The sequence below is a fragment of the Apis cerana genome, linkage group LG7, assembly GCF_029169275.1.
Source record: "Apis cerana isolate GH-2021 linkage group LG7, AcerK_1.0, whole genome shotgun sequence".
Lineage (NCBI taxonomy): Eukaryota > Metazoa > Arthropoda > Insecta > Hymenoptera > Apidae > Apis > Apis cerana.
The window spans coordinates 2,737,528-2,760,130 of record NC_083858.1 but is presented as its reverse complement, the minus strand read 5'-3'; the positions used below and the strand labels follow the sequence as shown (position 1 = coordinate 2,760,130).

At 36.4% G+C, this 22,603-nt stretch overlaps 1 protein-coding gene across 6 annotated transcripts in view; it reads right to left on the bottom strand.

The window, feature by feature from the left end:
• LOC107998431 (serine/arginine repetitive matrix protein 2) overlaps nt 1-22,603 on the bottom strand; it is a 234,111-nt gene that overhangs the window by 9,589 nt on the left and 201,919 nt on the right. For all 6 annotated transcript variants that reach the window (XM_062077623.1, XM_062077626.1, XM_062077625.1 and 3 more), the window contains one exon: nt 20,041-20,188. In XM_062077623.1, coding sequence (XP_061933607.1) covers nt 20,041-20,188 — 148 coding nt within the window. The remainder of the gene's footprint in view (nt 1-20,040; nt 20,189-22,603) is intronic.

The window sequence follows — 22,603 nt, the reverse complement described above, 5'->3', positions numbered from 1 at the left end:
TCGCCCGCCCGATATCCGTCACTGTCCGCCGCTCGAAACGCGATACGCCTCGCGCCCCACCCCGTCTTTTGCCTTCTATTTTCGCGTTTGGCGGCACGGTCGAGAAAGCGCGCGCGTATACACACGCAGCGGAGGAAAACGTATCCCAACGTAGGAAGAGAAAGCAGCCGGCGGCTTTTATACTCTCGCTGACGGCGACTCTCCTCGTGCTAAAATCCGATTATTTTCACCGCGTTTATTATCTTTCCCCCCGCGATAATAACCGATGCCATACATTTTTCATCCCAAAAAAGTTAAACGGAACGATCTACTGTATTACATAATCGATCGAATATATCACCGGGTGTATTTTTGAAGCACGCGTTAAAAAATTTCGTTTCTATTAATAAGCTCCATTCTTCCCGTCGACGCGCGTATTAATAGCGATCTTTCAAATCGGATCGAAGACCGTCTGCGACCGAAGAAGGAGGGCTTTGCACGGGGATAATCGGACGAAGGAAGGCTGGAAGTTTCGAATTCGAAGTTTTATTCTCGAAAAAAAAAAAGAAAGGATATCGATTCTCTTTCTCTGGGGCGTGCGAGGACTGTGTCAAGGCCAGCAGACTATCGAGTCACCGCAGATAAAATTCAACGACGAGAATGGAGTGAAGCGAGCGAGGAGTGGAATAAACGGGGAGGGAGAGGAGGGGTTTAAACAGCTCGTCAAGAACAGATCGCGAATCTAATTATAGCCTGATCCTAGAAGAAGATTTACGATGCTAATCGAGCCGTGAGCAAATGTCAACCCACGTGGTCTGTTTGCTCGTCACTCCTTTCGTCATCGTGCGCCACGATCTCTGTTTGTATTCCTCGCGTGCTGCCGTATTATTCTGCGTGTCCCTCTTACGATCCCCTTGATACGCTGCACGGATATTATTCCGCCTCCTTTCTCGAAACTTTCTTCGATAACGTTGATTAGCGCTGCGACGCGAACTCGCATCGATTAGCGACGAGAAAAGATTGGAATGGAAATGGATAGGCTACGAGGTGGAAAGAAATTATTAAATATAATAAAAGTTTTCGGAGAGTCCAATGAAAGTGTTTTTTTTTTTGCATATGTAAATGAAATTTATTATTACATTTTTGTGAAGAACGAGAAGATGTTGATTTAAGAACAATTTGAAATGTATTGTGCTCTTTGTGATAATTAGCCAAGTGTTAATGATACGAGATGCTCGAAATTTATTAATAGTAATAGGTAGATTTCAATCAAGTTTAGAGAACTGTTCTTAATAAAAGTATCTTACTTGTTTCTCAAAAATTGCTGCCTCGATTTTCTATTTTATTTTAATTTAGAAGGAATAAGAAATTCGCAAATTCTTGAAGATTTATGCATGTGTATAATAAGTTTCATATAAAATTTCTTGAAATTATTTTGACTTTTTTTACGAAATCTTCTAGATTTCATAAATTATTTTTGAACTCGTACTGCTGAATAATAGCGATTACCTTAAGAAGAATTGCAAATTGTCACACGTACATGCGTGTTATATACGTTGCCTGAATTTCACTCTTGTATTCCAAATGAGTTCATCAGAGTCACACGAGATGCATTTTAATTATATTTTTTGCCTCAATTATCTATCTTGGTCAAATTCAACACGAATATTCCCAGCATACGAAATAATCAGCACGTTTCAGACAATTATAGTTGAATGACCGTCATTATTGATTCGATAAAAGTAATCAAGTATTTATTTATGCCAAATATTAAATTTAACTTGCATTCTTTTTCTTTAAAAACCCAACTGTAATTAATAATACAGATATAATTTTAAATTCTATCTATCACGAGATTACGATTATCTCTTACGTTAATAAAAAAGAAAAATATCGTCGAATGCACAAGAAAAACCCGAACAAAGATTGAATATTATAAATAAACGAGAGATAAATAAAAAAAAATCGCATCCTTTTGTATCGTAAATATCTAATAATAATTCTCCATTCTCCTTCGAATTCTATCTGTTATTCAATTTATTCAACATTCGTGGTGATCCAAATGCAAAACAGTTGTACATTAAACAGAGAGGATGAACCGTCTTCAATTATATACATTTCTCTTCGTCCCAAGACTTGACCCCGAAGAGTATATATACATATAAATATATATATATGTGTGTATATGTATATGTAAATATATATATATATCAGTCGAGATTGCGCTCGTGTTTTGTTCGCGTAGATGCATTATACGCGTGCTTTTTGTATTGCATTCCAGATAAAAGGTGCAGAGAGCGGGAGGAGGAGCGAACAAAAGCTCGTAAAACGCTCGTTAAAAGCGCGAGACACACGCGAGCTAACCGATGGAAAGAGAGAAAGAAAAAGAGGGCCGAATCTGAGCGATTGCGCTTAATAAAAGCCAGAACACGGCATTCAAGCTCAATCAGGGACTGGTTGTTATTGGTTCGTTGACTTTCTCTTCCTCGACTCTTAACCAGTGACGCTTAATCTGCTTTTTGTTCCCGACTCGGCCTCTCGTATACCGAACGCGTTACTGCGATTATGCTCATCCGGAAATGGATAGGTTTTATTTGGACTAAAAGTAAGAAATAACGAAAGAACGTATATACAATTGATTCGAATCTGAATTGATAAAGTTTTTGCAAGAAATATAAATTTCGTTTCGAGAATTGAATTAAATATATGTGCATTTGCAGTGAAAGTAAAATAACGATTATTCAACAAATATTTAAATATCAAATGAAATAATGAATATTAAAATAATTTTTCAACTACGTTAATAATAATAGATAATAATAGATTTATTTAAAATAAAATAGTATATAAAGGATGAATGGAAATTTTACTCGAACAATTAGTTTAGAATTATACTTTACATTGATAGGCATTCCTTTCCTCTATAATTCTATTATTCATTCGAATAATTACAGTTTAAACATCTAATGAATATTCTATTATTAGTTGATATGTATGTATTCTGTAAGATGAAATCTTTTACACGTTGCAACTTTGTAAATATTTATAGAGAAAACTTATGAGGTCATATTTATTCCTATTAATTGTCATTTAACATTTAATTTATGCCGCAATAGAAATTTATTACACGTAATAATTTATCACAAAGTGTAACAATAAGATAATCGAAAAGTTATCGTTTCAAAGAAAACGAAATATTTCGAATTACTGTAGAAATTGGAACTTCATAATTTTAAAATTCAAAATTATTCCAATAAAATGTAAACGTAATATGATTTTTCCCGAATTATTAAGCGATTCTATTTATTTATACGTAAAGAGTTAAAAACATGACCATTTCTATAAAAAACAATAACTTGCAGTCCCTTTATAAATATCGCAATGAAAATCGATACGGTTAGAAAAGAACTTTTGAAATTAACGCGCATTTACCGAAAAAAAATCCAACATAGAGGACTCTATGTTACAAGTTTTAATAAAATATTAATAAGAAAAAAATCTTTCAATACCGATTAACTAGTTTCCATTTCTTGTATCAAATATCATTATTTTTATTTTTTTCTAAATATAATATAATATAACGTGTTACCATGTGTCAATCATCCTTATTAATTTGCTTCTTTCTCGTCTGATTCACGTCTCGTAACACAACACTGTTTTTTCCCGATTACACGTTAATGGCGATGATGCACGAGAGGTGTTCGCAGAAAGAATCGACACTCTCTCGACTCTACAAGCGTCACGCTTTTTAAACGTGCACCAATTTGCCCATGGTTTCGCAACCGGCACGGATGTATCGCGCGAACTTCACGTCGTAACGAGCGGAACGATTCATACCGTGCGTGCGAATCTTGGCCACGGTTTGAGTCATCGCGTGCCTTCTTCGTGAACGAATTACCGCTAATCATAGCTGGGCACTAATCCACTAACTAAAAAATAACTAGTTAAAATTTTAAATAAAGCTACTTTAATGACTTATTTAATACGTTTGAATAACATTTATTCATAGCTATTACGGTTGATCCGTTCTTAACCTCACTTTATATAACCTTGATCGTTTGATATTAACGTTACTCGACGCTTTGAGTAAAAAATTATCGAAATAACTTGTCGAATTAACTTTAACTCTTTACTTAGACCGTTAGAATTTTGCCCATATCTATCAATACCACTGATATCGATGAATATTATATCACAATAAAGAAACACTACTCCGCCGGCCATATTTCGTCCAATCGAACTGATTCTAGAGCGCCATCTTTGATCGATCAGTGGTCGATACATCTATCGATAAGTTGGTCGTTCTCTAACTGAACTTTGATAGCTAGAGACTCTTCGTTCCTGGTATTCGAAGTCGTGTTATTGATGTTCGATTGTTGAATCGAGGTTTCGAATTCCATCGATATGATGTAGACAAAACATCGTGCTATTTGAACCGTGACGAGATCGAGACGGTTAAATAATATCGGAATGGATGCATCAACGTGGGATATTCCACGCTGTAACACGCAATGAAAATAAACCATTAGCGTCAGAGATGCGAAGAGACGTGCAGCAATTAATTCTTTGAAAATTCCGATATTTAATTTCGTTCCGTTTATAATTTATAATTCGTTAATTTTTAATAATTAATATGCAAATCACTTTGCTTATATTCGAAAATTATATTTTATATTCCGTACGAGTCTGAATGAATTAAAAACCGGACCGGAAAAAGTGAAACTGTCTCATTTTGAACGAATAAAAATTTCAATGGAAACGTTGCTTCCATTAAATCGAATAATGTATTATGTAGTTGCATGCTTCTTTGACAATATTTTAATATGACGATATATTTAAACGATAACGAAGCATTCGTTCCTCTCTCTTTCCTTTTCTTTTTTTCACAATTTTATCGTCCGCTTTATCGATTATCTCCCCCATCGCACACTTCAAAATTGAGCTGGCCGTTTTAATCGCCATGTGATCACCACACGCTCACTTGAATTGAAATCGTGAGCCGTATGTACGCCATTGAGGCCACTTTTGATAACCCGTTCAATTGGACTCGGGTGCATAAAAAGGAGGTCTTAAAAATGTTGCGCGTGTAATTTTCGCGGTATTTCTTTAATACAAATTGGTATACATATTTTCCTCTCAACTCTTTGAAATTTCGCGTTAGAGCTTCGATGCATATGGCGAATAATCTTTTCAAAGGTATTAATCGAATATTCAACTTTTAAAATTTGATATCGACTCTTGACATCAAATTTTTAAACAAATGAAAAATCAACAATTTTGGAAACGATTTATCGCGTTTTACGATACTCGTAATATACAAAATCCAAAAAATGTTGTATCCTGATTTTCCAATTTCCCTTTTCTTTATAATTCTTAAAAAAAACACCTTGATCGCGACAAATCTTCCAGTCATTTTCCAGCCCCGATTTCCTTTCATTCATCGCAATATTCGAGCATTCTTTATTTACCACGATACCTATCTATCGATGCAGGGGTGGTATACAAAAGAGGGGTGGCTCGTCGTAGCCGATGAACGAAGTAAATCACCCATCGTTACTCACCCTCGCCCTCTCTCTCGCTTCGATTAATCTATTCGTCGATTTTTCCCCCCTTTGACCGCAAAGAAACTCACCCCCTCCCACCCCAAGCTCGGTGAAATTTTAATACCACGAATTATTGGGGACGGCTTTCCCCGGCTCGAGCTGGGAAATCTTTCTCTCGTTAAAACGAGATTGATAAATTTTTTAATGGGCGAAGTCGTTATCCTTGAATTATTTTAAATTGTTGGAGAGGTTGCAACGGAGGGGGAGGCGTGCACGTGCGCATAATTGGGCACGGAATAATCGCGTATCGACGAGCGAGAGGATCGGTCATCGAACGACCTCATCGGGATTATTGAGAAACTCGACAAATATTTGCCACTCGTGATAACCTAGCGGAGTTTATCGGCGGGGATATGAAACGTTATCGCGCGTGATTCAAGTTTCACGCGCGCGAACACGCGAAAAATTATTAAACGGCCAATATTATTTTTAAAACGTAGTTATTTTATTTTGCGATATTCTTTCTTTTTTTTTTCTTTGAACCGTCCGAGACAATGCTCGATCGGTGATATATTGTCGATGTTTGTCGACGTTTATCGATATTTATATCATTAATCGCGTGTAACGACACTTCGTTGTTGAAAGTTTTGATATCTGTCGCGAATTTTTTTTCGTCGTTCAGAATGTTCAGTTTCTTTCTCTTGATCGCTTCGATTTTTTAAATTCATTTCTGTCTGAGAATAAAAAAAATGTTTGGAAGAAAAGTGATAAATTGAAAAAATTTCCAAGATTCCGTTATCGTTGATGTCAAAACAAATGATGATCTTAAACGAAGTCTAAATCGAAACAAGGAAAAATGAAACAAATTGTTCAATGGCGGCAAAATCTCTAGAAATTTATATCGAATGTTCTGAACTGTAAACAGAGTTCGATGAAGTAGGCTTGTTGCTGTTATAATATTAATCTGATATTAATCCCAAATGATCTTCAACGACTATCTCTCTATATATGATCAACAAAACGGATGCTCATCTCACAACACTTTTCCTAACCTAAAATTTGGAGAACGCGCTATGATTTTGGATCTGTTTTTTGAATTCTTCTAGATTTCTTCATAATCGAAAAACAACGAATTCTCTTACTCCAATATGTGTAACAATATTACGAGAAAATACAAATTTATTTTGTCAAGACAAAAAACTTTATTTATAAGAAAACGAATCGCACATTTATTATTCGAGATATAAAGATAGCGCGGCATTGAACAAATTGTTTTATTTATTCTATTTATTATACGTGAATCCCACGTTATTAAGATAACTATTTCGAACGCATTCATAATTTCATCAAAATGAAACAATTTCCTACGATAATGCTCGGCTTGGTCGATATTTTCTTCATTCAAGGTTATTTAAAGGTCATGGTATAATAACATTCGTCCTGGGATTAATTTACACACTAATAAAAAAAAAAATAGTATAACACTTTTATGAATGAATTAATATATAAAATTAATTCTTTTTTTTTTATGGAATAATCTTGAACAGATAACTCGAAAAGATAATTCTAAAAATATTCTAAGAGTATATTTTTTAATTTTAAAAAAAAAATCTTAATTATTGCTGCACGCTATTAGAATACCAATGCTGCTCTTTTTTTTCTCTCTCCTCTTTTTTTTCGAAATCGAACGATAAGCGAGATACACAATATAATAGCTTTATTTAAAAACTTGACATGCACATGTACGCGCGTGTAATCGTGAGACGTGAAAAATACTCGACAAGAAAAAAATTAGATACCTTAGCAATTTAGAAGAATGCACGATCAAGATTAGTTTTTATCTTATTTACTCGCAATTACGTATAATTAAAAAAAATGCAGTATCACATTATTATATCACTTTATCACACACATTATCTTTTTTATATATACATTGAGAAATATTTTTCGAAACGCAACTTCCTTCGAACTCTCCTATGTAACACGATACGACGTTATGTATTTATACATCCCGTTTTATTACGCATATAAGAAATCCTTCCTCCCTTATGCTCCGTTAACAATATCGATTACTCATTATTTCCATCAAGTTGCAAACAAATCGCTCACGATTTGTTCTCGTCATGACGAAACATCGATAACAATGTTGCAAATACCGATACCAACTCTTTTAAACAACGAGTAACAACGAATACGCACATTTCTAACGGGGCTTGATCCCATCCGTGTTATCTGCGCGTCTCAACGAAACATTTCCACAAAAAGGAGACGCGATAAGATAAAAAGCGTCGAAGTAATATCAAGAATTTCTGGTGCAAACAATCCGGATAGAGAAAAGATCGTGATCGAATTGCGTGACGGAGAGCACGATGTGTACGTGCCGATCATACCTTATTTCATACAAGGAGAAGAAATACCGCAATTCTTATCGAGCAAGAGAAAAAAAAAAAAAAAGAAAAAACAATTTTGAAGATTGATCGACCGATTATTAACAAAATATTACATTTCGATATAACATTATCTCGATCAATTATGAAATTAATTAATTATATATATATATATATATATATCTTTGATAAAACAAATTTTAAATTTCACTTTATATAAGCGTTCGTTACAGAAATATTATCGAAAAAAAATTCAGCTTTCGAAGAAATTAAATTAAAAAAATTACGCAAGGGAATTTTTTTTTTTTTTAGGAAAAATAAATCGAGTTGGAGATAGATCGAGTTAAAAATAAAATGGCAACGCGGGTCTGGTGAATGGCGAGGAAATTTTTTCCTTTTTCCACGGAAAGAATGAATGACAGATCGATGAACGCGTTAAAAATAAAATGGCATTGGAGCTCCCAGACATTATTTAGTAGGCATTAAATCGTTAAAGTTTCATTCTTTCTTTTTTTTTTTTTCCCCCCCATAGAAGAACGAAAGATAAATGGATAAAGGAATTAAAAATAAAATGACCTTAGAAACGACAAAAGAATTTACATCGAAGACACGGATGGAGTCGAATTCTAAACCGTGTCTCGAGCAATTGCGAATAATATGTACAGCGAAACAGCGCTTATCTTATCGCGGCAGACGGATCGAGAAATGTATTTATACTTGCGGCAAACAGATAGGCCGGCGAGATGATAGGAGATAAGGAGGAAGAAATCGGAGCCGCGCAGATTTTTTTACACACCTCTTTGGTCGACAGTCGTCAAGTCGATAACGTTGCATATTTAATAATCTTTCACCGCGGTTTAACGCGGTTGATTCACGTTATTTAAGAAGCTTAAACAGGCCTGCCAGATAACGATCACGCGAATCCCTCGAATTCGTTCGAAATGAAGCTTTCGCTCGTGGATGAAATTCTCGTTTCACGGGTGGGAAGAAGAAGAAAAAAGAAAAAAGAAGAAGATGGGGAGGAGAATACAAATGAAACTTTTCGCGGAATCTTTCGTGAATCGGTAATGGAAATAGCAGAAGGAGTTAAGAATGAGGAAGAGATTCGAAGAAAAGTTGGCGGAACGCCGACTGAATTAAGCATTAGAGATCGATAGATAGGTATTTCGTGGCCAGAGTTCTGCATACTCATCGTTAGACTGCACGGATGTTTATGCACGTTTGTGGGAGATTTTTAATGTAAATAGAAAAATTTATAGAAACACAAATTTTTATTCATGCACAGCCTTGATCATCATCAATTAGATGATTTTACTTTTTAAGAGAGGTTTGATGCGGAGTAGAGGAAATCTACATGAGTTTTTAATTCTCGACTGCATCGTGTTGTAAGTTATATATATAAATTTAAAAAGACGGGGAAAATAGTGATTCAAGTTTTGAAGAGAATAAATTAGTAAGGAAAGAATAATCTTCACTATTCAACCATTCTAAACTTGTATAAATGTAGAAATGAGCATTTCTTGAATAATATCGATACGTATTTTTAAATATTCCTCTACATTTCTCAACGGATAAAAGATCGGACGCCGATCGAATGCTATTAAATTCCCTCATTTTGCAAAAATTACGCAAACAATAGTGATATTTTCTCGTTTGCTCTTTGCTTCTTTAGCAAACCAATCAGCACGATTAATTAATATTATTTATCTTAGTGTCTATGTGTGTTTCCTTTTTTCATACGATAATGTACATAACGTCTATGAATTACTGCCATCGTTAAATAATAATGATGCTATAACGATTTCGATTCAAATACGTATTACGCAAATATTAAAAATATATCGAACGAGAAGAAATATTCCTTCCTTTGCTTCGTATTTTTAAAAGAAATAGTTCGACAACTTATCGCGAAAAATTTATATTTTGAACGTAAGAACCACAATTATCGATAAATAAATATTTATAAACATTTTTGAATCGCCGCTATTTACTTTAGAATTCAATTTGTTCCTCGATCGTTACGAACTGAACTTAACTGAGAAAAAAAGAAGAAAAAAAGCAATTTATCATTCTACATACGTTACTCAAACAAAGAATTTACACATTCGTGCGTCATCAACAGAGTGATCAAATTACAATCGTCGGTTAAAGTTAAAAATACTTGGAGAGAGTAAAATCGAGGAATAGGACCGAACCGAGTGAAATTAAATTGCGAGTTCGATCAGAAAAAAAGTCGGCTATAGGAGATTAAAACTGTTCGAAAAATTAGTCAAAAAACAAGCGGGGGATGTGTATATTCGTAAGAATCGTATTAAATTTCAGGCGGGCAAAGCCAAACGACCGTAAGAGAGCAACGATAGTAACTCGCTGACAAAGCTGCGGAGAAACCGCTCTCGAGGTTTCCTATGTACGTGCCCGGTCAGCAGACGACCAGACTTGCTGACTATTCGCATTTCTGTCCCCTCTCCGCCATTCGAAGTAACCGCGTTTCGCTCTGTCGAATTGAAAGGTAATGCTTGGAAAACAGAGTGCTGCTGCTCGACCGAAACGGCGAAGAAGGAGCGAAAGGGGGAGGGCGAACATTCCCGCAATTTTGAAATTCCTTTCTCTCGATTTTCAGCGGTTTCGTCGTCACCGTTACCCCGAGAACGTAATTTGCGAATGGTATATTTATCTAGGAATAATAATAAGAAACGCCCTCTTCTCGCAAATATATACCTGACTTTTTATAACTTTATGATTTTAAATTTTGCGAATAAAGGGACAGATCGAATTCCTTTGTGATCGAAGAAATAAATAAATAATTCTGCAGACAGAATTGCAGATAGTGAATATTTTATTTAAAAAAATTAAATCTATAAAAAATAATTAAAAGATATAACGATCGAATATCAGTCTGCAAAATTCTCAATAAATACACGATTGTAATGTCTAGACATCTCTTCTCTTCTGATAAATTTTTATTGCTACAAAAAAAAATTGTTCCTTGCACTTTTATAGAATCGAAAAACTGATCTTGACAACCATTTAACCTCTTTAAACAAATTTTTCTCCTCGCAACGAATACAATGCTATAACACTGCGCAATATATTAAATAAAAAAAAATATAGCCTGAATTTAACTTTCGAAATAAAATGTAATTCCATCTCTGTTGACGAATTCTGTTAAATCTTTCATTAATGCTAAAATAAATTAAAACAGTTTTATTATTCTTATATTATCCTTAATACAACCTCAAAAAAGTTGAACTGTAATTTTTCTAACCTATTCGCTGCTGGGCGCCATTATAGTAGTTATTGCTGCTTTCACTGTTCGAATCTCGATAACCGGTAATTCCGTCAGAGAACGAATATACCTGACTGACTGATCATCGGCGATATTATGCGCAAGTGAATCTATTGGCCGGATAACGCATCCGGTCGTGTGCGCACGCGCACGTTTATCGTATCATGAATTATTTATTCGAGGCCGTGCACGCGGCCCGCTCTCTCGCATTCCCCGCCATTTCAACGTCTGTTATTACTTCCACGCTGGTTCGTGCGTGGTGTGTTTTTAGAAACGAGATCATTCCACTTCGTCCCCAAATGCGTGCTACCTGCGCCACGATTTATTCCCCAATTACGAGGCTCCACAGACCGAAGGGACAGAGGCTATGTCTCCACAAACCGAACGACAAAAGGATACAACGACTCGAACGGACTCTGTCGGTAACTTCGTTTCCGTTTTTTGCAAGCAATTCAAGTGGAATTTTCGCGCAACGAATCATTTCACCACGCGATATATCGAGATTCGAAACGTTTGACTTACATCGAATAAAGGAATAATTGTGTCAACTATATATGCAAAAGAATGTATAAACATGCACGATGAAATAGAAGACGGAATTTATGCCAAGATATTCTCCGCGTGGAATAATATAAGAGTTTACTGTGGATACTTAACCGAGATAATTGACTTTGCACGGGATTAGAAGGCGTGAATATCGAGCGAATTTACCGACGGAGAAACGGAGGCAAATTTCTACCGTCAGAAGAGACACGAAATGGAAGTAGAACTCGAAGCAGTGCTTTTCACGGGGAAACAAGATCTCAAGTATCGTATCACAAGCTTCGAACGTCATATTTGCCTTCCTATCTCCTCTCGTTTAACGAGCTCGTCTTCATTCTTTTGATTTATTATTTATCGAGGAGAATCGAGAATTCCGTAATTTGCGAACAACTTTACACAGATTAAAAGCATTTTTAAGAATTTATTTTAATATTTGCTTGAATCCACAGCAACTAAATTTTGATATATATATGTGAATTACTTTAAATAGTTTCGATATGGAACTAATTTTTATATAAAATGTTAATTTTCTTTTTTAAGAAATATTACGCTCGAGCATGCAACGTACATTAATGAGCACTTTAAAAATATATTTGCAGAAATGAGAATACTGGAGATAGAAATGGAGAAACGCAAAGTATATTCTTTGAAAAAGAAAAACACTCTCGAAAAGTCGACCACAATTAACCTCGTACATTTTAATTTCTGCGACTTCCTCGCCTGTAATATCGCATTACACAACACACACACACACACATATATCGCACGTATAAATGGATACCGAGTTTCTCCCGATCTAGATAACCGTTTCTCTTTATTTTCATACCTAACCAACGTGATATATCAATGGATTAAATAATCGACCAGCTGTAAGACTGCGGATTCGAAGTTTGCGCTACTTGGACGTTTGAAAGTTATGAATCATCCGAACGTCTTCATTCCACAGAACAGAATGCCATTCACTTGGAGAAGAGAAAAGAAAGTCGGAGAGAGGAAAGTCGTACGAAGATGAAGAACTGCATCAAAAGTGACACTTCAATTTTTCCACATTCTTCTCTTTAAATGATATTGTAACGTCACATATCGCGTTTTCTATTTTATTCGAGAATTAATAAAAAGCGCGGAGAGAAAAGTAACGATTGATTCGTTTACGATCCAATTATTTTCTTTTTTCTCCCAATTATCTCATTGTTTAAGCAAAAAAAATTCTGTTTCGTTCACACGATCTTTGCTTTTCATTCTTTCATTCGTTCGTGCTTTTTTTCTCGGTGATCTTCTTTTTCGATTTTTTCCAACTAGCGTGACGAGTATGCGTAACCCGGGCCAATTAACAGCATGAGTTATCCCGACTAATTAATCCGCGTGATTCACAAGGAAATGCGTGAGAGTTTATCGTGCATTTAAAAATAATACGTTCCAATTAGAAGTTTTATTCCTCGTGCACCGCAACTTGATTCCATAACTGGCGAGATTAACAGGTGAGCGCATCGATTCCGAGTTGGAATTTCAGATACAAATGAAAATTTCCAATTAATACGTTGTTTATCGTAATATGAATTGCAGTTTCTTTCCAAATAAAACGATAAATCATGGAGCGGCGAACTGGAACGAGACACAAGAGCAAAATTTTTACTTTTTACGGCTTGTGTAACAACATTTTTCAAGATGCCTTGAAAAATTATTTTCATTAATCTTTCTGTAAATTTTCGATCATTTGATATAAAATTTTTATCTTAATTATTAATCAACTCGAGCGATCCATTCCCCATTTTATTATTCCCTTTGTAATATTCTTAAACTGCTCTTTTCGAACGATATTGCCTCAAATGAAAAAAAAAAAAAAAAAAGAACAATAATAATCCCAGATGTATTAACATCTAGACAAATCGAAAAATGAACTTCCTGTTTCGATTTATTTATTTTGCTTGTACGAAACTTTTGCCGAACGAATATAATAAATCGTTCAGAATTTTTTCTTTTTCTTTTGAGGAAACAATTGTAAGAATTTCTCTCGGAGGAGAGAACGAAGTGTGAAATTCGAAACAGGGGATAGACGAGTTTGAATCGCGGTGTCAGCTTTAATTCGACAACTTTAAGCCTATCGACAAGGAAATCGCGCAGGCAAGTGGCGATGTCGTACCACGAAACGAAACACCATCGAGCTCTATTGTCGCGTATCGTGGAGTGCATAATTAATGACCTTCGAACGAGTTTTGCATTGCAAATACCATTTGGAAACGTTGGCGCGCACCCTGCCATCTATCTATCTCTCTCTCGTCACATATAAATAAGCCAACACCAGCACCATGTGCACCAGAACAATAAACATCGTGAAGAGTTCATCGTCGATCGAGGATGTATTATTATTTTTCGCCCGCTCTAGTTCAATATATTAAATTCCTGGACAAAAATATCCTCCACTCGTAAACGAAGATACAGCTCTCTGGGCGAAAACAAATCTCCTTCTTATTCCTATCTTCGTTCCTTCGAGTACGATTCTGATCTATCGTCTCTCTCTCGAGTGCTCCGCGAGAAAATAATTATTACACGACAATTGAATAACAAACGTATCTATTTCGATATAAAATTGCGTGTAAGATATTTCTTTCTCGTTATAATAATTGATAAAAATTTGTAACAGAAACGATTTATTGTTATATATTTATCGGAGCCTGTAATCACAGTTCTTATAATGGATGCAATATAATAATAGAGCAGGAAAACAATGTAATTTTAAATCTTCTATTTTCGATATCTTATAATTATAATTTAGGATATAATAATGATTTTGTATGTGCTATGCTTATTTAGAAATCATTAACGACCTTCTACGTGATATCTATATACGATAAGGTGATTTCAGTGTAAATTTTAATGCTTTTTATTATCTCGTTGAGTCACAACATCCGCAATAATAATAAAAGAAAAAAAAAACTCTATGCGATATAATTTTAAATCTTCTATCTTTGTCATTATCTCGCCAAGTCATAATCGAGGTACACCAGATATAATGATTTTCGTAGAACGTCGTATATTTATAGGACACAAATCATAACGATCTCTTGGTGAAGTCATTTTATCAAATTTTAAAGAAATTTTTATTTTTCTCGTAAATCGCTGTACATCTGCAAATACGATTATCGATTATTTATCGATCGATATCAAGATGGAACGAAAAGTTTTCAAATTATTAATTGTTTTATTTTTTTTTTCTTTAATTTTATATTATAAATTTATCGATATTTTAAAAAGAATATATGAAATGACGATACGAACGATTTATTTATTCCAAACTTCTTCGTACAAAATTATTTTTAGATAACTAGATCATTTTTAAACGGTTTCCAATACTTTGTTTACAATCTTAAATCTCATTCTATTTTAATTCTTTAACTTGTTCCATTTCACCGTGCGACATCTGTGAGATCGCGTGTGAAAGGAATAAAAAAAAACCATCAGATTCGTCGAATGCAAATTTTTTTAAAAACAAAGTAGTACAAACCAAGCGTTGACGTGCATAAATCAGACCGAGTTTTCTATCATGCTTCTTAGCCTTCAAAACGCGCGTGTGTATTTCTTTTCGCGGTTCGTGTCCGTCCTTGCGGAACGAACACGTCGACGTTCAATAAAAAAAAAAAAAGGAAAAAAAGGAAAAAAAAAAAAAAGACTTCGAAGCGAACAAGCGGCCAAGAAAAAGAATTTATCACTGCGCGCGCAACAATGCTGTTGCTGGCATTGTTATCAACCAAGATAGACTTTATCACGAATTTATGAATATAAATGTGCAAATAAATTCTTCTTAAGCTTCTCGTCACCATTATTTCCAAGGTCGCGCATCCTTTCCTCTCGAATCGATTCGATCGAAACACTTGAACGCGTTAATAATTATACTGACCTTCCAAAAAGAACCGGATCGAGAAAGAAGATTTATCCGCGTAGCCTTCTTGCATGTGAAAGCAACGTCGAACAACACCGATTCACGAGCAACGGTATATTATATCACATTCTTTCGGTAGGTATGCGGCCGGAAACACGTAACGAAAGCGAATAAAACGTAAATACGAATGTTATCGAAGAGGGCCGCCGAGAGGCGTGCCAGTCGCGTTTTTCTCGAATCGCGAACAAACTCTGACGAATCGATTAGTCGAGACACACACGCGGATCACGCTTTATCCGAGCCACGAAATGGAAAACACTTGGCCAATACTCGCTGGTTTTATCGAGATTTATCTATGCGGTGACGAGCGGAATACGTGATTTACGGTGGGGAATTTTCGAATCGTATTTACACGTGGATTGAAATGGTGATTCATGGATATTTTTCGAAGGATTCGTGTGAACGGGATGAAAGCTCGCGAACGACTGGGCAGGACATTTTTGTGGGGTGGAAGGGCAGGTAGGCTGCTGGGACCTAACCTGAAAGAAACCTTTCTGGTTTATTCGTGTCTGCAGTGTGTCAGCGGTGCTCAACTTCTCTTCGAAATGGAATTCCCTGTCCTTTTCTCGCTCCTTCCTTTCAAAGGTTTCAAAGGTTCATTATCGGTCGTTAAAGCTTTCTCACCGATGGTAATCGATGCCGACAGGAATGGCGTGGGATGCTCGATACGAGATAAAAGTACGAATAGCTTTAGATTTCAGCTTTCCCGTTTATCTCTGTTGCGCAAGATTCATTTTTAAAATAGAAATCCAGGAAATAACGAGGTTACGTTTTTTTGCAACAAAGATATACCGATTGATCGGCCAATCACATTGTGTTTTCACGTCGTTTGATGCTCGATAACTCGAATAAGTGAAATATTCCTTCCATCTCGTATTATTTTTATCTTTATCGTATCCTATATTCAGAATTATCGAAGAAAAATATACAATTATCAAAGATTTCAAAAAAAAATTCGTTGAAACTTATTATTCGTGAATATAAAAAGAAAAAAAATCGGAGAGAAATGTAAAATTTCTTCTTGGTCAAATTTCGATGTCCTCGATAGTTCCTCGTAAAAGTTCCATGTCGTGTAACACACTTTCCATCGAAATTAGCAGTTGAACGATACTGTTACTATTATCCATGAACTAGTCGACGCTTGGCCAGACCTTGAGACACTGGAGGAGGACAGATGTCGTAAATGGGGCCGAGGGAGAGAGAGCGCAAGTCTACTACTGCTCGGAAAGGGAAAGAGAGAGAGGAAAGAAGAAAAAAGAAGAAATGAGAGACGCTGCGAGGCGCGCACCGGGCAGCAAAATACACAGAGAGCGCGGGGCCAGGCAGGTTTTGGGTGACTGTCAGAGCTGTAACACGCACAAAAGGCAGGTGCTGGAATGCATTGATTGCCTCTGCCCCCTCTCGGTATCCCCCGTGTATCTGCTATGGGAACACACACCCTTTTCTCAGGGAAACGCAGGACGAGAGCCTGAAAAGACTCTGGAGAATGCGATCTGCGAGCAGCTCAGAGGGGGATTATCCGTATTTTCACCCCGACGGCGAGGGTGGTTTCGTCTAACCACTAAACTCGCCCCATTTTCCTCATTCCCCGATTCCCCCCATGTTTAAATGACGATTCTTATTCAATGGAACGTTGTTTCTTTCGTTGGGTAGATTGATTTTTTTTTTTTTGTAATTTGAAGAAAACTATTAATCTTTATTCGTTTACTCGTTAAACTTCTCGAAGCATTTTCTTGATCTCGAAATATTTCCAATCTTTGAATTTAAAATTTTAAATACGGAATTTGAATCATCTGAATTCCTTTCATAAATAATAAAATCGGTGAAAAGATCAGACATCGATTCTATAAAAACTTCTACAAAAGTATGACGAACACGAAGGTTTTCATTTTTCAAAGCGTTCAGCAATTTAACAACCTTGTTATAAACTTGTTCCAATTCCAAGTATTGCCTCGAAATTTAATCGACCATTTACAAATTCCCGCGCAAGGAATACGTGAAAAGTAGCGTGAAATTGAAGGGTTGGAGAAACGGCGTTGGCACGGTGTTCTTTTGATCAAATTTTGAAATAACCGCGAAGGAAGAAGGAATTCGAAGCGTTGGGAGAAACTTGATCGCGAATTTTATGGAGAGGGGAGGGGTTGGGTTCTCGGTTTTCGGAAAATTTCTCGTTCACCACTGAACGGTGCATCGAATGCAAAGTTCGTCGAAAATTCGGCAAAGGGAATTTCGAACTGCGGGGAAACTGGGGCTGCGGTTTTCGAGGGAAACGCATGTACGAATGGGGAGCCCGTGCCCCGATTCGCCGAGGTGGCAAAAGCCAAATTGTTTGCCCGAACAGTTTAGCAACAAACTTGAACGCGTACTGTTGACTTTTCGATCCCATTTTAAATCGATAATTTTTTCATACCGCCTTGGATTTCAGAAAAATAACAAGGAAAAAGGTGAGACAATTTTTATTCTCGAGTTTGAGTCGCGAGTTTTCAATCGTGGTATAAATTCGGGTTCTTTTTTTCAAGTTTTTCGCTTGGATTCGAAAGAACGTAGATAATATCGTTACGCGCCTCTTTTCGAAAGTATATTTTTCCCTTTCTCTTTTTTGGAAAATTTATTAAATCATCGCTTCAATTCGTAAGAATTATAAGAATTTTATAACTGAGAAATAGATAAAGAAATAAAATCGAAGTCGAAATTATAGACTGATTATTATTACTTTCGTACAACACGGCACGATAATATCTTTCCCTCGAGTATCTCGGGATCGGGCAAAATCGATGAACGGATCGCTTCAATTCCCAACATTTTACTTGGAAATTTGCAACAACTTCCACGGAATGTCGGTGCAAACAAGTGGCTGCTAGGTTTCTCAGAATTTCCAAGACGTCGCCCTTGGACGTTGCTTGCATAATCGAGCTCAACCGTTAAATATTTAACGTCGGTTCTTTAGCTGAATGCGCGATAAAAATATTTCCACCTTTCCTCATGTGCAGGGGAGGGGAGGGGAGGGAGGGAGGGGAGAAAGAGGAGGAGGAGGAGGAGGAGGAGGAGAAGGCGACAAGTGACGCATCGCGATGTCCTCGTTAGCACCAAGATTGTGTTTGTCTTTCGGGGTCGCGAGAAACCTTAACTTAAACTTCCGGGATTCCGACTGTATCTTTTTTCCTTTTGTTTTCCCATCATTTTTTTCCTTCTCTTCTCTGTCTCTCTCTTCCCTTTTGAAGAAATAAAATACAACCGACCCAACGTGAATAAGGTGGAAGTTATAGAGAGAAAAGAAATTTAAGAAAATTAATTTAGAGGATACTTGAAACTCGAAGTTTATAATTTTAAACGGGCAACACGCGAGGCAAATATTCCACAATGTTCGTATTTCTTTTCTTATCTCTCGTATAAATCGAGTTCTAGAAAATTCAAGTTCAAAATGACGCGAGTTCGATAAATAATTTGAACGCTATTTTTAGGAAATGACGAATTTATCACGAGACATTATGCAATTCGATTTAAAACGAATCTTTTATCTTTTATCTTCTTCGACTTCCTATACATCCAACTATACATGTAAGAGGAAAAAAAGTAATTATATATACCTCGTTATATTCTTCCCGGAGATAACTCAATTCCTATGTAAATCATTTTTTTCTTGCAATAATACGAATACTTTACGATTATCTGTTTTTTTACGGATTAAAGTCGAATACTATCTATAGATAAAGTCTGTATGTTATCTATACGTTTAACACCATATATTCCTTCCAAAATAGATTTAAAAAATTAATTATTAAAACGATAAAGAAAAATACGAAAAATGTGTGAGATGTAATTTATGTTTTATATTAGAATAATCGATTAATATATAATTCGACTCTAAAGATCGAAACAAGCGCAAAAGTTGACGATACGTAGCGGGATATTCGTATCTCCGTCTCCGTTGCGTCGCCATCGTACGAATCTTCCCGTCTCGCTTCATCTAACGCCTCAACTAATTCCCATCATTTTATATAACTCGAGATAAATAAGCCTCGACCGACTTTTTGTACACAAACTTTTACGTTTGTTTTCGTGTCTAGAATCGACCTTCAAAACTCTCCCGTACGTAGAGGAGACACGTATAGGTGTACCCTGCACATTAATCGAGAAAAAAGAATTCGCGTAATCCACGTTGTCGACCGTGAAACGAAGAAGTAGGAGAAAGAGGGAAAGAAGATATCGGGCCGAGGATCAATCGCGCTTAAAGACATAATAGGGAAGATTTTTTGTCGAGCATCTGTTAGACACGCTGCTCCACGTCAGAGGGGGAGGAGGGGTTTGGAGGTCATTAAAAACACGCGCGCACCGGAGAGAAACAGGCAGTAAAGGCTGACTAACCTTTTGTTGCGCCAGCCTTAGGGACTCTTCGAAGTGTTTGTGAACTGCCTGCTCGGCGGCCCTTTGCTTCTCGAGCCTCTCCCTTTCCATCTTGGCCTCTCTTTCTCGTTCACGCTTCTCCAGCCGAGCTTCCGCTTCTCGCCGCTCCCTGGAACACGTATAAAAGTTTCAAGGTTACACACAAGTTTCGATCCAGAAACTCTGGAATAACACGCGATACAACTTTCTTTCTTCATCTTTGCGAAACAAATCGAACCCGTTATATTTTTCTTTTTCTTTCTTGCATCATCCAGTTGGCTGAAACTGTATAATGCATATTTAAAAAGTGATAAGGAATGAGAATTCTGTATCGATAAGGATCCTCGTGAAATGATGATAGAAGAGAAATCAGCCGCTTGTTGAAAGAGGGAGGGGAAAAAAATTAAAAATTTATCGGGCAATGTTTACTCGAGCCATCAGCCAGGAAGAAAAGCGTAGTCGGGAGAAATTGGCTTCGATATCGCCGATCTATTATTATCATTATCAGTATTATTATCCGCGACGCGGCTACTGCCAAGTGTCGCTTTTGCTCCTCCCGTTTGGAACATTGCTTCGAATGCGCCAACAATTGCGCCCATTGTTGATATTTCCGATTGTTCTCTTCCGAGTTTTACGGAAACACATTTCTAAACAAGGAGAAACGGAATATACGGTGCTCGCGCGTGTTTACTCCTTGGTCAAAGCGAGATAAAAAAATCCATAGAAGAAATATCACTGACCTGTCGAAGGTCAGTTCTTAGTCGAAGAAGAAACGAATCTTTCACTCTCTCTCTTTTTCTTTCAAAGTACAAGGGAAAAGAATATTTACAAGATTTCCCAGACGATCAATTATAGGAGTTATAGTTCTGTTCCACTTTCTAACGATCGAAATGAAAATTTTTGAAAACTTGACTATTTAAAAAATATTAAAGTTCGAGACGAGCACAGTTCAGAAAAATAGATACGAGCGAAATTTTGTTTATTTCTTGAGATAAATATAAATAATATAGATTTTAATTCGAGTGACATTAAACGCAACGCTCGTTTCAATCATTGACAGATAAAGTACACAATTTTCGAGTATTATTTTTTAAAATTAATCAATTATCTGGAAATTCTTTCCTATCTTATCTTGCAAGGCTGCATTTTCCATGTATGTGTCAAATATCATCGAACGATTGGTAAATAATTATCTCGATTGTATCTCATATTACGCGTATTACACATACGTATCTCCCGACTACATTTTCAAATTTTTCGAATCGTATATTATTCTCGTGCAATAATCGCAAAACAGAAGAAATATTCATCGTTGTTATCGAATAATTAAAATACCCCAGATACGTTTAATTTATATTTTTTTTTTTTCAAACGAGAATGAAATGAAAATGCTTCGCTTGGAACTACTACCACCACTGCGACTCCAATTGTAGACGCTAGAGCGAGTCGTAATCTCAACACGCGTATCTCACGTGCTCTCTTGACTCACTTGTCCTCTCGGTGTCCTATAACGATAACTATAAATATTAATTAAAATCACGGTACAATTCCATCCTAAAGTCGACCGTTTGTATTACGCTCCTCTATCTTGACCTTCTGCAATTCTTGCGGCCAGTTTCGGTTTCGACACTTGCGCGCGGTGATCCAGGACACAACAAGGCAGCATTGTAACGCCACGACCCCGTGTCGTGGCTCGCGAGCGTGTGTTATTCGCGCATGCGCTCGGGTATTAAAAGAGCCACGATAATAATGCCGACGATGGCGTATCTTTTTTTTTAACAGACTCGGCTAGATAAGCGTTCATTAATGCTTGCGTAAGTTATTTATACCGATATGCGCGCAACACACACGCGTTTATCTCGGGCCATCCCAGCACACCCGATCGATAAATGCGTATTTCCTGATTATTTCTGCCCGTGTTTTTCGCCAGTTCTACGAAACGGGCTTGGATACGCAGCGCTTATTTCCTCGTTCGATGGATGGTTGAGCCAGAGACGCGATTTCTTTCGATAGTTTCGTTGTCGTTGCTTCAAACACGGGGTCGTCGAGCCCCCTCCACTTCGTACTCTTTGCATTTGATTTTTTTATGAATAATTTAATTCTTCTACTTTTAATTTTAATCGTAAACATTTATAAAACGCTTGTAAACGTTTGATTCTTTCGATATTCATATTTCCGTGTTAAATGAAGTTATATAAACGATGATTATGTTGAAATGAAAAGAAGGCGTGCTAATTGACAGATCAATAAAGCCTATCTAACAAGCTTTAGACTTTAGAAGGATAATGGGGGATCGGAAGAAGGATGGAATTACGTTTTCTAGTAAAATTATCCGATGCCTCGCGGTTTTAGATAATTTAAAAAAAAAAAAAAAACGTAAATTGCAAAAACAAAGATTACGATGCAAATGGAATGAAAAATATTTAAACTTTGACGCGTTAGAATTTCAAATATACCGTATAATTTTCACCCATTCCTCCGCCATTAACACGAATATTGCAAAACGTCCGTCTCTTGCCAGCAATGTTGAAAAAAGAAACCAAAT